General features: G+C 51.1%; 1 protein-coding gene across 1 annotated transcript; it reads left to right on the forward strand.

Moving 5' to 3' along the window:
• Nucleotides 1-20: 20 nt before the first annotated feature.
• Nucleotides 21-15,545, forward strand: LOC310900167 (uncharacterized protein; the record flags this gene model as incomplete). The annotated part of the gene is made up of 12 exons (XM_083837658.1): nt 21-267; nt 327-405; nt 1,471-1,549; nt 1,849-1,996; nt 2,616-2,694; nt 7,302-7,446; nt 8,039-8,189; nt 11,337-11,434; nt 11,537-11,681; nt 14,870-14,943; nt 15,214-15,268; nt 15,387-15,545. The coding sequence occupies 12 exons, from the start codon at nt 21-23 to the stop codon at nt 15,389-15,391; spliced, it is 1,305 nt and encodes a 434-aa protein (XP_083693784.1). The 3' UTR covers nt 15,392-15,545.
• Between the last annotated feature and the right edge of the window lie 218 nt (nt 15,546-15,763).

Below are 15,763 nucleotides of genomic sequence, written 5' to 3' on the forward strand. Positions count from 1 at the left end.
CTGTCCCTGCTGCCCTCAGGATGCATCCTGCCGGCGAGAAGCGGGTACTGCAGGCGGCGGGGCCACGCATGTGCGGTGGCGCCTTTGAATGCCCCCTTCCGCCACCTGCTGGTGAAAATCCGGTACTGCAGGCGCCTTGGGTCAGCGCATACGCTGTGGCGCCCCCTGGGGCCTTCTGCGCCACCTGGTGGCGAAAAGTGGGTACTGCAGGCGCCTCGGGGCACCGCATACGCTGTGGCGCCCTCTACCGCCGCCTGGTGGCGAAAAGTGGGTACTGCAGGCGCCGCGGGGCCGCGCATACGCTGTGGCGCCCTCTGCGCCACCAGGTGGCGAAAAGTGGGTACAGCAGGCGCCTCGGGGCACCGCATACGCTGTGGCGCCCTCTGCGCCACCAGGTGGCGAAAAGTGGGTACTGCAGGCGCCTCGGGGCCGCGCATATGCTGTGGCGCCCCCTGGCGGCCTCTGCCGCCGCCTGGTGGCCAAAAGTGGGTACTGCAGGCGCCCCGGGGCCGCGCATGCGCGGTGGCGCCCCCTGGCGCCCTCTGCCGCCGCCTGGTGGCCAAACGTGGGTATTGCAGGCGCCGCGGGGCCGCGCATGCGCGGTGGCGCCCCCTGGCGCCCTCTGCCGCCGCCTGGTGGCCAAAAGTGGGTACTGCAGGCGCCCCGGTGCCGCGCATGCGCGGTGGCGCCCTCTGCGCCACCAGGTGGCGAAAAGTGGGTACTGCAGGCGCCTCGGGGCACCGCATACGCTGTGGCGCCCTCTGCGCCACCAGGTGGCGAAAAGTGGGTACTGCAGGCGCCTCGGGGCACCGCATACGCTGTGGCGCCCTCTGCGCCACCAGGTGGCCAAAAGTGGGTACTGCAGGCGCCGCGGGGCCGCGCATGCGCTGTGGCGCCCCCGGCGCCCTCTGCCGCCGCCTGGTGGCCAAAGGTGGGTACTGCAGGCGCCCCGGGGCCGCGCATGCGCGGTGGCGCCCCCTGGCGCCCTCTGCCGCCGCCTGGTGGCCAAAAGTGGGTATTGCAGGCGCCGCGGGGCCGCGCATGCGCGGTGGCGCCCCCTGGCGCCCTCTGCCGCCGCCTGGTGGCCAAACGTGGGTATTGCAGGCGCCGCGGGGCCGCGCATGCGCGGTGGCGCCCCCTGGCGGCCTCTGCCGCCGCCTGGTGGCCAAAAGTGGGTACTGGAGGCGCCCCGGGGCCGCGCATGGGCGGTGGCGCCCCCTGGCGCCCTCTGCCGCCGCCTGGTGGCCAAAGGTGGGTACTGCAGACGCCCCGGGGCCGCGCATGCGCGGTGGCGCCCCCTGGCGGCCTCTGCCGCCGCCTGGTGGCCAAAGGTGGGTACTGCAGGCGCCCCGGGGCCGCGCATGCGCGGTGGCGCCCCCTGGCGGCCTCTGCCGCCGCCTGGTGGCCAAAAGTGGGTACTGCAGGCGCCGCGGGGCCGCGCATACGCTGTGGCGCCCTCTGCGCCACCAGGTGGCGAAAAGTGGGTACTGCAGGCGCCTCGGGGCACTGCATACGCTGTGGCGCCCTCTGCGCCGCCTGGTGGCGAAAAGTGGGTACTGCAGGCGCCCCGGGGCCGCGCATGCGCGGTGGCGCCCCCTGGCGGCCTCTGCCGCCGCCTGGTGGCCAAAAGTGGGTACTGCAGGCGCCGCGGGGCCACGCATGCGCGGTGGCGCCCCCTGGCGCCCTCTGCCGCCGCCTGGTGGCCAAAAGTGGGTACTGCAGGCGCCGCGGGGCCGCGCATACGCTGTGGCGCCCCCTGGCGGCCTCTGCCGCCGCCTGGTGGCCAAAAGTGGGTACTGCAGGCGCCGCGGGGCCGCGCATACGCTGTGGCGCCCTCTGCGCCACCAGGTGGCGAAAAGTGGGTACTGCAGGCGCCTCGGGGCACTGCATACGCTGTGGCGCCCTCTGCGCCGCCTGGTGGCGAAATGTGGGTACTGCAGGCGCTTCGGGGCCGCGCATACGCTGTGGCGCCCTCTGCGCCACCAGGTGGCGAAAAGTGGGTACTGCAGGCGCCCCGGGGCCGCGCATGCGTGGTGGCGCCCCCTGGTGCCCTCTGCCGCCGCCTGGAGGCCAAAAGTGGGTATTGCAGGCGCCGCGGGGCCACGCATGCGTGGTGGCGCCCCCTGGCGGCCTCTGCCGCCGCCTGGTGGCCAAAAGTGGGTATTGCAGGCGCCGCGGGGCCGCGCATGCGCGGTGGCGCCCCCTGGCGCCCTCTGCCGCCGCCTGGTGGCCAAACGTGGGTATTGCAGGCGCCGCGGGGCCGCGCATGCGCGGTGGCGCCCCCTGGCGCCCTCTGCCGCCGCCTGGTGGCCAAAAGTGGGTATTGCAGGCGCCGCGGGGCCACGCATGCGCGGTGGCGCCCCCTGGCACCCTCTGCCGCCGCCTGGTGGCCAAAAGTGGGTACTGCAGGCGTCCCGGGGCCGCGCATGCGCGGTGGCGCCCCCTGGCGCCCTCTGCCGCCGCCTGGTGGCCAAAGGTGGGTACTGCAGGCGCCCAGGGGCCGCGCATGCGCGGTGGCTCCCCCTGGCGGCCTCTGCCGCCGCCTGGTGGCCAAAAGTGGGTACTGCAGGCGCCGCGGGGCCGCGCATACGCTGTGGCGCCCTCTGCGCCACCAGGTGGCGAAAAGTGGGTACTGCAGGCGCCGCGGGGCCGCTCATACGCTGTGGCGCCCTCTGCGCCGCCTGTTGGCGAAAAGTGGGTACTGCAGGCGCCGCGGGGCCACGAGTGATGTTACTACATCATTTACTACATTTTTTCCTGCGAGTGATGTTACTACATTGATTTTGGTTTTGGGGTGTAATATGTTATGCTGCTAAATTTTTCTTCCTGTGCAGAAGAAAAGTTGAGCTAATTCCAGTTAGCTTCAGTAACTTGCTTTCTCATATTGTCATTTCAATATTCAAAGCTGAAGCAAAAGCATTGGTATTGTTGCTTCTAGAGAGACGCCAGTTCTCCGGTCTGCACTCTGCATGCTGTTCAGATAAGCTAGAAAAAAATAAAGGAAAAGAAAAACAGCTGCTGCTTCTCCTGCTCTCTTTCTGCTTTCTACTTTTTTGTGCTTTGCCCCTCCCCTTTCCCAGGTGATTGGCTTTGGGTTCCAGGCAGGGCCTAATGGTAACTGAGTCACAGGCATCCCATCAGAGAGCTCATTCTGCCTGGGCTGCAGTTTGGGGTAAGTGCTTTGTTTTTCCTTCAGTCAGTTGCAGGGGTCTTTAGGTGGGTCAGAGTCTACGGACTGATGCGTTTCCAAGTAGAGATAGGTACATCCTTCTTTGTGAGGTAACAACTAGTAGGATCCTTGCTGATCCTGGCTGGAATAATAATAATGCACAACACAGAAATCATATGAGAAAGGACTGGCCTATAGCGAATCAAAGTGCTCCCAAGGGGTTTTTGTTCTAGTAGTAGGGTACATATATCTTACTCTTTGTATTGGTAATTATTTGGAAACCTAAGGGTTAAAAATAATGACCGGGAAAAATCAACTATTAATTTTGTTTCTAGTGACTGTAGGCCTCAGAGAAGGGCTTGGTCAATTGGCAACTTGGAAAAGGCATGACCAGATAATAGTAAGATGGGATACCCCGTCAAAATAGGGGTGAATGTGACAGAAGGTTATGTACCACAATCTGTCATGTTTGATGCTTGTGAGGTGTTAGCTTGTGGAGATTTAAATGCCCAATGACAACTGAGCAGAGAGAACAAGTAACTGGGAGAGACCCAACAGCCAGATTGAGAACAGCTGTATGGAAACGATCCTCTATTGCCATCAGAGAAAGGGAGAAACTCAAGGAGAAAACAGGAGAGAAAACAGGAGGCTCTCTTTGAAATGTGGCAGTTCAAACATTTGAGATTGAAACAGGGTATGGGGATGTGAATGCCTGGATAGAATGGGTCAAATATGCTGTCCAGAGTCTCAACCGTAGCACTTGCTATGCTTGTGCCTCGGGACGACCGACTGCCCGGATAGTGCCCTTCCCATTGGGGTGGACCAGGGATTCCCAGGGGATGCAATGTATGATTGCATTGTACCAAGAAAAGACTGCCTGGGGAAATGAGGCCTGTAAGTCTCTCTCTTTGCTGTTCCCTTCCTTGCGTGATAGCAATATCAGGGTTCCCCCTGCATTCTCTACAGCTAAAGGTGACCATGCAGCTTGCCTCTCAGGGCAGGGTGTGAGCGCTACCCGGCATCTGGGAGAATTTGCCTTGTGCACGAGGACCTTGAATGCTACCAAGGACCTGATGGGAAACTGCTCAAGACTTGAGATCCCCAGGGCAGATCTGTGGTGGTACTGCGGAGGGAAGATCTTATGGTCCACCCTACCATCTAATTCGGGAGGCATTTTTGCACTTGTTCAATTAGCTATACCCTTCACCCTGGCATTTGAAAGAGAAACATCACAAATACCCAGAAGAAGTAAAAGAGGCTTAGGAATATCATTTGATGATAGAGGGTACATAGATTCTCTTGGGGTGCCTAGAGGAGTTCCCGATGAACAGAAAGCCAGGAATCAAATTGCTGCAGGGTTTGAGTCGCTGTTCTGGTGGGTAACAATCAATAAGAGTATTTATTATAGTCAGCAGATATTCATAAATCATACAAGGGATGTGATAAGAGAAATCGCTGAACAACTAGATGCCACCAGCAAAATGGCTTGGGAAAACAGAATAGATTAGATATGTTGATCGCGGAGAAAGGAGGTGTGTGTGTGTGTGTGTGTGTGTGTGTGTGATACTGAGCAACCATTGTTGCACTTTTATACCCAACAATACTGCCCCAGATGGCACAGTAACTAGAGCGTTGCAAGGGCTTACCACCCTTGCCAGTGAATTGGCAGAATGATTAGGAACAGGCACTTCCATCACAGGATGTTCGGAATCTTGGTTTGGTAAATGGAAAGGGGTCCTGGCGTCCGTATCTGCATCCTTGATCGTAGTAGCAGGAGTTTTGACGACCCTTGGTTGTTGCATTATCCCCTGTGTAAAAGTACTAGTACAGCGGTTCACTGAAACTGCACTATCGAAAGAAATGACCGTGGAGCCACCACCTTACTCACGTAAGGTGATGATATTAGAGGGGATGGAAAGCAAAGAAGGTGAAGAAGAGGAAGAGATCTACCAAATTACACCGCAGAGAAAAGTTTTGCAAAAATCAACAATTTATAAAGAAGAAAAGGGGGGAATTGTGGGAATAAAAATGTTGTTTTTGCAGAGTTACGTTGTTTAGAGGGAAGGAATGCGGTGTTGAGATAGGCTCGCAGTGATAAGAAAGCTTAACGGACAACCTTGTAAAATGCAGACAACCGGACTCCTCAGAGCAGCTAGGTGAAAATCACGGTGTCAAGTCAGATCAGTGAAGAAACATTACCACTTCAAACAGTAAAAAAGTCAAAAGAAATTTGAAATTGAACAGGCCAGCAACTGAAGGCCACGTAGTGTCTGTGAAGCGTCGGATAGGTTGTGAACCCGGAATACCCAGTCAATGGGGAAACAGGGGAGGGTCCCGGTCGTCGAGAAAGAAAGTACATAAACCGTACTGTGTGACTAGTAGGCGCGCTCCTGCTTGTGGGACACGTGCCATTGCGATCGCAAATAAATTACTACTTCACTGAGATCCTCGCCTGAGCCTAAGCTACTGGCTACGGAGTGTTTCTCACACTCCCTGCGCGTAATCCTGGCTACAATATACCGCGTTATCGAAGGTGCCTTTTAAACAACATTGATAGAAACTCAGGGGGCGATAGTACTGACCCTGGGTGTGGAACTATCCACGCAGGGAATAATCCACACTGCACCAAATATGGTAGCCACAGGAACGCCAATATACATAGCGCACGGCAGATGCAACGTGAGAATCCTGCAACTGGATGGCCTGTCCCAAATGGCGAGAGGTGGTACTGGCTACGTGGCAATAAAGCCAGGAAGGTGTTGCCCCTGGGATGGAAGGGAGCTTGCACCCTGGAGGCAATAATTCCAAACGTAACTATTATTGAAGACCCACAAAGCCAAAGGCCCCTTGAGACCACACGCAGGATTAAGCGGACTCCAGACAATTCTCTAGTAAAATTCTCTAGTATTTCACAGCTTTGCAAGGTGGTTTTTACCTTGGTTAGGGGTGGGTGAATTAGAAAAAGCGATTGTAAATATCTCCGCTATAACTGAAGAACTAGAAAATAAGTTTGATAAGTTTGCAAAAATAGGACTGTAGAATCGAATAGTATTAGATTCATTAATAACCTCATAAGGAGGAGCGTGCACTGTAATTAATGCTAGTTGCTGTATAGATGTAGATCAAACGGGACGAATTTGACTGATATTTGGGGGGAAAAAAAAGTATACTGGGGGGGCGTGGGGGGGAAAGATCCTACATAGAGTAGCTCAAGATGACAGTTCCTGGGCATTTAGAAACATTTGGGAGAAACTAACTTCGTGGTTACCTGAACAGAATTGGCTCAAACCACTATTTGTTGGTATTGTAAAAATAATGGCATTGTACGCCTACCATCCCCCGTGACATCCGAAGAAGACTATTGCGCCTTAACGTTGGAGAAACTCAAGAGCGCGGTACGTGAAGAGGTGCAAAAACAACAGTAGGAGTAAGGAAAGGAGAGGAGGGAACTGTGAGAAACTAAGTTGTGTTTTTGCAGTAGAGAACTAATTTTCTGTATTCCGAGGTAGTTGTGCAGTCATAATGAGGAGAAACGCTACGTGGGTAAGCGGACAGTAGGCAGCCTCACTGTTCCGAAATAAGGCAGAAGCTTGAGGAAAAACAGGCTGAGCAGCGTGGGAACGGTAAAACAAGGATCACAGGTTCCTGAAACATAAGAAAAGGGAAAAAAAAAAAAAAAAAGGAAATAAGAAGGGAGAAATTAAAGGGTTGAAAAAGAAGTAAAATTGTACATACATGGTATAGAGGAGCGTCGAGCAGCTTGTGAACCTGCAGTACTCGGCCAATGAGGACACAGGGGAGGGGATCAGGCGTCGGGGAATAGGGAATAAAAGTTGATGCTGTGCTTACTGCAATGCGCTCCTGATCGGCAGGACGCCCGCCACTGCAACCGCGAATAAAATAGCCTCAGAGAAGATCGTGTGTCAAGAAAATTATTTGAGATGTTTCTCGCAGATATACTTGACGAGGGAGGACCAAGAACACCCGCGCCTTCTTTAAAAAAAAATAAAATAAAAAAATAAAAAAAAGGCAGCACAGGGGCAGCCTCAGGGTCGCCTTCCCACAGGGAAGCGGCGCCGTGATTGGCTGGACCGTGAGGGCGGAAGTGGCGTCACGGCTAGCCTTAACTCAGGGCGGAAGCGCTCCGTGATTGGCTCGGAGGAACGCAGGGCGGAGGTGCCGTGCAGGGCTTGCCGGCACTATGGGCGGAAGCTATCGGGCCGGGCCGCGCTGGGCTCAGCTCGGGCTGGGCCGCCGAGGCGCGGTGCCGCAACGAGGTTGGTGGTCGGTGCCGCCCCGGGCCGGGCCGGGCCGGGAGGGGACGAGGCGGCGGGCGGTTGGGGCGCCACGCGGTCGGCGGCTTCTGCGGAAACGGCCCTTGTGCGGGGCGGGGGCGGCGCCGCGCCGGACCGGAGCGGAGCGGACCGGGCGTGCGGCGGGGTCTGCACTGCGCGGGGCTTCGGAGGGCTGGGGGAGAGGGGGGCGAAGCGGCGCACAGAGAGTGCGGTGGGGAGGGGGGTTGTGTGCGCTTGGCCGACTCCCCTCTGCGTCGGATGGACTGCTCCGTCCCGCGGCATGCTGGGAGCTGTAGTTCTGTGGTGCGCGGCCGGTCTTTTCCCGAGCCGGGGCCGGGGCCGGGCCGTGCGCGCCGGGAGGCGCAGGTTGCCGCTGGCTGCGAGCGCGGCTGCCGGCGGTGAGGCGAGCGAGAGCCTTCGGGGGCGCTTCCCCGGAGCGTCGGGCCGGGAGGGGTGGGGGCTGCGGCGGCCGGGCGCGGGTCCTCGCTGCGCTCGATCGTCGGGCTGCGCCTCGGAGGTTTTCCTCCCCCCGCGTGCTGACGGCCGGCTCTCTCCTTTCCCTGCGGCTCACCAGGGCAGAAGCAGCTCCCCGCCGCTGGGACCCCCGCGGGGTTTGTCGCCGAGCGAAGGTGGCGCAGCAGCTGAAGGGAGGAAAGCTGCAGCTGGCGTGCTGCAGTCGCAGGTTTCCCAGGAGAAAGAGCAGCCCGTCTGTCCCAGCTGTCCGGGTAAGTCGCAGCGACCTCCGGGTGAAATCCAGGTGTGCTCTAGTAACTTTCCTGCACCTCAGGCTCAAAGGCCTGATTGAATTTGCAGAACTGTGAACGGATGAACAGATTGGAGGATTTTTTTTTTTTTGGAAGGAGGCAGTCCCTAAACCGATGCAGTCTAACTGCATCTAAGATGTAGGTTGTTACTTCCATAAGCTATAAAGGAACTTTACATGTTTTTTAAGTGGAGTCTCATGTGCGTGCGTTTGGCTTGTCCTGATGGCTGGTGTAGGTGATTGCTCACATGACCAAAAACTCCTTGTGCTGATGTTGGATCTGCCCGTTGGTAAAGGACCGCATGTTCAGCTTTTTTTCCTTACCGTGTCGTAGTTATTTTATTATTATTTTTTTTCTGAAAGAAAGGGCGGATTTTTCATTGGTTTCTCTGTGAGCATATCGAACCAGATTGCAGTAAATACACGTAAGTAGTAGTACACGTGCAGTAATACACGTGAAGGGGATTTTGGTGGCTCTCTTACACAGCTAGTCCTACCAAAGATCGCATCGGTTACGAAAAGTAGTAGTAACCTTGTAGTTTGCGTGTTCTGTAACATCTGTAGCACAATAAACTGGCAGGTGAAGAAATGAGCGGGTACAAATACACGTGACTCCATCGCTGAGATTAAATAACGTGCAGGTTCTTCTGTGTTTTGTCTTCCAAAGCGCGTTGTTTGACTCGGTGATCCTTAACGATGATCCTCGGTGGTCCCTTCCAACTCAGAATATTCTATGATTCTGTTGTTGCCGAGCGCCTGAGCTTTTTGCTCACATTACTGAGGAAAGGAATGGCTGTGCTTCTTCCCCACCCCCCTTTCTTTTTCCTTTTTTTTCCTCTCCTCTTCTCCCTCGATGACGGGGACTCGAAATGTTTTTCTCAGATGTCCATGCGAAAATTTAAAAAAAAAAAAAAGAAGCTGATGGTGAACACTGACAGAATTGGGTGAGACTTTCAAGGCAGAGGGCAAAGAACGTGGAAATTTCTAGTACGTTAGTGTTACTCTGTTAGCAAAACTGACGTACACGCCGCTTGCTGTTCCTAGTTTTTTGGTTTGGCCTGGTTTTCCTTTCAGAAGTCTCCCCGAAGGCCTTTGTGGACAAAACTTTGTCCCGCTTCAGCTTTAAGAACTATCCTAGAAATAATGAACAAGTGCTTGCAGGGCTTTCTGGAACGCTAGTTGTGGTCAGTCAAGAACGACTTGGGAGGCAATTCCTTTCGTGGAATTGCAGAGTGATCGAGAGATCAAGGCCAGCGTTGTGAAGAAATAGTGCCAGGTTATAGTCACAGGTGACTGCCTTCTGAAGGGAACAGAGGCTCCCATCTGCAGACCAGACCATCTTTACCGAGAGCTTTTCTACCAGCCTGGGGCTTGGATCAGGGACATTGCTAGCGAGCTTACGAGCTTAGTTCAAACTTCAGATTATTCCCTACTCCTGCTCTTTCACGTGGGTACCAACAAAGTTGCAGCAAGAAGTGTGTGTTCAATCAAAATAAATTTCAGGGCCCTGGGAAGATAGCTAAAGGATTCAGAAGCACAGGTTATCGTCTAGTATTTTGGGATATATTAAACACAGCGTAGCCAGCTGGTCAAAAGAGGTGATTCTCCCACTGTATTTAGCGTTGGCGAAGCCTCTCCTTCAATATTGTGTGCGATTCTGGGCTCTACAATATAAAAAGAACGTTAAGATCCCTGAAAGCGTACAGAGGAGGGCAACAAAGCCGGTAAAAGGATTGGAAGGCACGCCCTGTGTGGACGCTACGGTACTTCTGCTAGCTCCTCGGAATTGTATATAGTCACGAGTAACACTCCTGATTCTAAATACATAGTCTTTCCCTGCATGTAAGCCGAACGCTATTCTACAATCGTTTGCTTCTTCTGGCAGTGGATTCTGTCTTTCAGTGATTTATGGGTACTTTACGTGTCCTGGATATTGCTTTCCAGATACCTGGAGCTTGCTAGCTTTTCTGTCTCCCAGACGTGTGGCTGGTAGCGGTCTAGTCTTGTGAGCTGTGCTGCCGTGAAGTGTGTCACCTGTTGATGCTGAAGGTACTTTTCTAGAAAGAGGAAGGTGGTAGGTACAGTTTCACACCAGGACATCAACAAAATCACGTACTCTTTTTATCATCTCCAGACGTGTTTCCTTCGGTGGCTTCTGGACTTTGGTCCATATTGTAGGCCCTGAGAAGGAAGGAGGTTGGCTTTTCATAACCACAGTTTCTTCCAGCTGTTTCAGATGGATTTCATGGTTGATTCTAGTTGAAATGACTGCCTCAGGAAAAAAAAATAACAAAAATGATAGTCCAAACAACTTAAAAAAAAAAAAAAATAAAAAAACAAACGAAAACACCGCTCCCATTTCCTCACAGCTTATTCATTTGCTGTGGTATCTTTATGGAAAGAAGTGTCCTTTCCTTCCCAAGCTGTAAAGGAAGAGTTCAGGTACTCTTCACTTGTGCGCTTTAATCTGTGACGTGTTTGTTCGCATAGAACTTCTGGGAAGTTTGGCGGTAGAGTTTAGGGTTTACATGTTAGGTAAACAGAAGTATCGCTCAACTCAGAACATAGTTAAATAAAAGTACAATATTTATTTAAAATGAATAAGTGTGTGTCTATAGTCTTGTGTCCTTTCTTTGCAGAACTCAATAGTTAGCCTTTATACATATTTCTAAGTTGCCCGGTTTGTCAGTGTACAACACAGCATTCGGGAATATCATCTGAGATTTTAGGTGAAGAGGACTGTCCTTTGTTCAGTTGTGCACTCTTGTGTGTCAGCCCTGATTCTGAACCGTATAAAAGCTGGAAACTTCTTTCCGGTTTTCTCTCTAACCTCACTGAAGTGTGGGTACTTCCCAGCGTACGTGATACTATTCAGCATGTGGATATTCTGTTTCCTCACACTAGCTACAATTCCGGTGAAGTTACACATCTTGAGCCTGCATGTTAGTGTTTCATCCTTTCAGTTCCACAAAAGGAGGGTTCAGTGGAAGTTTTGAATCCTGTAGAGTGGAATACAGGTTTTTAGCCTCAAAGGCTTTAGTTATTTTTCCCTGGTGAGCTTTGGAACAGAAGATATGTAACATTAACAGTTTTTTATTATTCATTTCAGGACTCTTTGACAGCCCTCCAGGATCCGATGATGCAAAGCTCACTGACATATCCTACCCAGGAGACCAACAATCTGTGACATTTGGAACCAAATCCCAGGTGGGAAACGTAAGCGATCAAAGTGGAGCAAGAATTCGTGTTGAGCATGGGGATTCAAATAACAAGTGCATTTTCGGGAACTGGCTCTATCCTTCATCGCAGGTGAAAGCAGCTCTGCGGGCCCTCCAAGGAGGCACCTCTGCAGTGATTGCAAGTGGAACCCACCCAAAGATCTCGGGTCATGTCATCACAGATGTTGTGGAAGGGAAGAAAGTTGGAACTTTTTTTTCAGAGGTAAAACCTGCAGGTGAGTACGGAAGTAACATGTACATTGGGAGCTGTAGAGATTTCCTGGAAGTTTAGGGTCGAAATTTGGCTAGGCCTGCCTGTTCAACAAATGGGAAACTACGCTCTGCTTGACAAACGGCTTTTGAAAGGTAATTTTTAATGTTGGAATAGAACATCTTGAATCCTCTGCTCGGGTTCCTTCCAGCTGATGACTTGCTGCATCAGACTTGCATTCAAAGAACTAGGTAGAATTTGTATTGCTTTTAGTCTTAGAGGTTATCGTCTATTATTGAAGATTTCAGGGTGAAAGCGTGCATATAGAATGTACGGCTGAACTAAGATAGTGTGTAGTTTGGGTTTTTGTCGTAAGTTCTTTTAATGACTCGGTCTTTTGTTACCGTATGTAGGAATGTTTTCCTGCCTCTGTGTTGCTGTGACAATGTAACAAGGGCCACAGAAAATCAGACCAAAGATCAGTGATCTTAGCAGAATGGAACGAGTATAGAGCGATACTTGTGACTTGCACTTTAAGACAAGCCAATGCCTTTGAGTATAAAAACGCTTAATGTGTTTCTTGTAAAAATCGGCCATATCCTTTGAACCCATGTAAACACTTAGCATCTGTGGGTCACAGCAGTCACGAGCCTTAACTAGGTATTGTGCGTAAACTCTGGAGCTAGCACTATGTGGAGAACTGCTTCCTTTATTTTCTGTGTGTTTGTGGGCAGGAGGAGCGTTGAAGTTTGCTTCCTGCTAGCTTTTGATGCCCCCGCCTTCTGTATGGAAAGAGAACATGGGTGATCGATCTCTGTTCAACTTCTATGATATGAGACATCGTCTTTTCCCTCATCGTCTCTTTGTCACATGAAAAAGGTTTTTTCTTAGTCCTTTTCTACAGAAACTGTTCCAAAAGTTTGGCGATCCCTGTTTCTCTTGGCTGAAACTGTTTTTATTCTACTGTGACCTTTTTAAGATAGGCAAAAATAAAATTCTGTGTAGCATCCAAGATGCAAATGAACCCTCAGTTTATGAGATAGCAAGGCTAACTTTGAGTTTTGATTAGACTGGTGATGTTTCTTGTTGCCTTTCCTAGGCCTTTTCCAAAAGCTTAAACGTGTAAGTTGCTCTTCAATGCTGATGAGCATTGAGGTGATGTTTTCATAGGATTATGTGCAGTACCAAGGCCTGATTTCCCCTTTTGCCTCTGCATTTCTTCACGTTTATCTGCTTTGAATTGTACTTGCTATTTGGTTGCATAGCGGCTGCAAAGGAATCACAGGCTGGTTGAGGTTGGAAGGACCTCCAGAGGTCACCCGGTCCAACACCCCTGCTCAAGCAGAGCCACCCAGATCTGGTTTTCCAGGACCACGTCCAAACAGGTTTTGAAACCTCACAAAGACTGTGACTCCACGACCTCCCTGGGCAGCCTACGCTAGTGCTCAGTCACCCTCACAGCGAAAAAGTATTTACTGATGTTCAGGAAACCACAGGAGGGGAACATCCTATGTTTCGGCCTGTGTCTGTTGCCTCCTTTTTTGTTCCTTGGGTACCAGTTAGAAAAGTCTGGCTTTGTCTTCCTTCCACCCTCCCTTCGTGTATTTACAGACATCGATGAGATCCCCTCCAAGCCTCCTCTTCTCCAGGCCGAACGGTCCCAGCTCTCCCAGCCTGTCCTCATAGGAAAGGTGCTTCAGTCCCTTACCATCCTCGTGGCCCTCCGCTGGACTCTTTGCAGTGTGTCCAGGTCTCTCTTGTACTGGGAGGCCCAGGCCCAGCACTCCAGGTGCGGCCTCACCGTTCCTGAGCAGAGGGGGAGGATCGCCTTTCTTGACCTGCTGGCAATACTTTGCCTAATGCCACCCAGGATACCCTCAGCTGCTTTTGCAGCAAAGGCACATTGCTGTTTCGTGTTCAAGTTGGTGTCCACCAGGAAACTTAGCTCCTTTTCCGAGAAGTTCCTTTCTGGGAAAAAGTGCGATATCAGCGCTTTTCACTTTGTCCTACTGCAATAAATTTGTATCAGCTATAAAGCTTTTCATCTTGTAACCCCACGTCTCAGACAATTACAAATATGGTGAACAGCAAAAGTAAAGGTGAAATCTTACTGCGACCCTTCCTCTACCATGGAACGTGGTTACTCCCATTCTTTCTTTTGTCTTCTGTCTTCCAAAACACACTTTAAATACTCAGGTAACTTTTTAAAATGAACTCTTATCTCCTCGCGTGTGTCACTCTTTTTCAAAGAACACGAAAATACGCTCTACTTTATAAAGTATGACCTCGCTTTAAAAAGCTGTTTTAACACTCCTTAATTAAGTCTTCTTAATCAAGCGTCCGCTAGTTCTTTTCTTAACTCCTGTTATTTTCCTTAACGTGGGAATTCCTGCTCTGGCAATTTCTGTAGGACGCTTCTGAAATAGAAGTCCAGGCCTATTAGTCACATTTCAAGTCATCTGTCCTACAGACAATTTCAAGAGAGTTAAAAATGAAAACGTAGCTTATCCGTGAGCTACTTGAGAACTCCTTAGTGAAATGCTGCGTGAGCCTTTTGACTTGTTACTTCTGCTTCTGTTTCAAAACTTGTTCTGTATCGTTTCAGTTTGAGACAGGTTCTTTGATATCCATGCCACGAAGAAAACCTTTCTTCTGTAAGAACCCTTCAGTGTGCACAGGGAGAGGCGTGGAGAGAGCAGCTATTCTGCAAGCTGTTACTCAGGCCGCTTTTGGCTTCCAGTACTGTTTGTACATTCCCATGTTGTTTTGCAATCTTTTCTCTTTTCGTTAGTTGTCTAACTAAACTTTTTCAAAGGATGCCTCCCTGTTTTCAGTTTTCTCCTACGCCCTGAGATTTAGCCGTCCTTCTATTCTTTTGCTCTTTGTCAAGTCTCTTTGATACAAGCTGTGTGCAGCTTTGATACAAGCTTGTTTGTCCCCTATGACCTGGATGATCTTGCTGAATCTCCGTGATGCCTTGAAAAGGGCTGTGCTCGGGGACCGTGGCAGCATTTTGGTATCTGATACAGATTTTCCTGTTCTGGCATACAGTGAATTTCTTTGATATGTCTATTAGGACCGTACCTGTTTTCCTGCTTTGAGTAAGGAGTTGGAAGATGAAAGGTTAGCGTTCCTTTCCTCCCACATGGGCTGTAACCTTTGTCTGCATGTCTTGTGGTTGTGTTTTGTTTGTTTGTTTGTTTGTTTTGGCAGGCCCTCCAGCAGAGCAGCAGGGTGAAAGGTCTCGAGCTGGTGGCAGAACCCTGGCAGCTCTGCAGCCTGAGCAGGTGAGAGAACAGTATGTGCTCACTCTTTAAGGTTGGGAACATGTGGCAAGTCTTAAAATACAGGTTTATAACACAAATGGGTCCTGGAAAAAATCAGCTGGCTCCAAGCATTCAGGGAGTCAAGACAGTGAGAAGATGTGTCAGCAGAAATGAGCTGAAGTGAGCCAGATGTCAAACACCATGGACTTCATATAAGGATGCAGTTCAGAAGCTTTTCTCTTTCGGAGAGCGGAGATTATTTATCGTCTTGCTGACTTATTACCTGATCAGAGAGAAGAAATTCTCTTGGCAAACGAGAAGGACTTAGAAGAAGCTGAAAATAAAGGTAATATTATGGGTCCTTTCATGGTACTCCTGTTGTCATGAGCTTTTCTGGGCCTCAAAGGAAATGAGCAGAACTAGAATATTCCGTCACCTGCAATTGGATATTATGGCTGTCACAGGTTAGTGAGCCCAGGACTTTGAGAGCTTGTCAGTGGAAACAGCTGCAGCTTCCATAATTACATGAGAGATGTCTTCATCAGAGAAGACAGAGAGGCCTTTGAAAACAGCAACCCACGGCATTGTTTAAAAAAAAATAAAAATCTAAATAAATAAATAAATAGCGTTTTCTTTTGCCAAAGGAGGCTCGCTTTAGAAATTGAATATAGCAAGTATCTGCCCTGTTATCGTCATGTATGAAATAGCATGAGTATCTCCTGGGCTGGTTAACGTAATGTTTGGCCCCTGTGGGGAAGGTTGTTACTTAAAAATGATGCTTTCCAGAACGAACCATATTACCTTCTGACCGAGGAAAGTACAATTCAGGCAGCATAGACTA

Source organism: Anser anser, assembly GCF_964211835.1.
Source record: "Anser anser genome assembly, chromosome: 5".
NCBI classification, from domain to species: Eukaryota; Metazoa; Chordata; class Aves; order Anseriformes; family Anatidae; genus Anser; species Anser anser.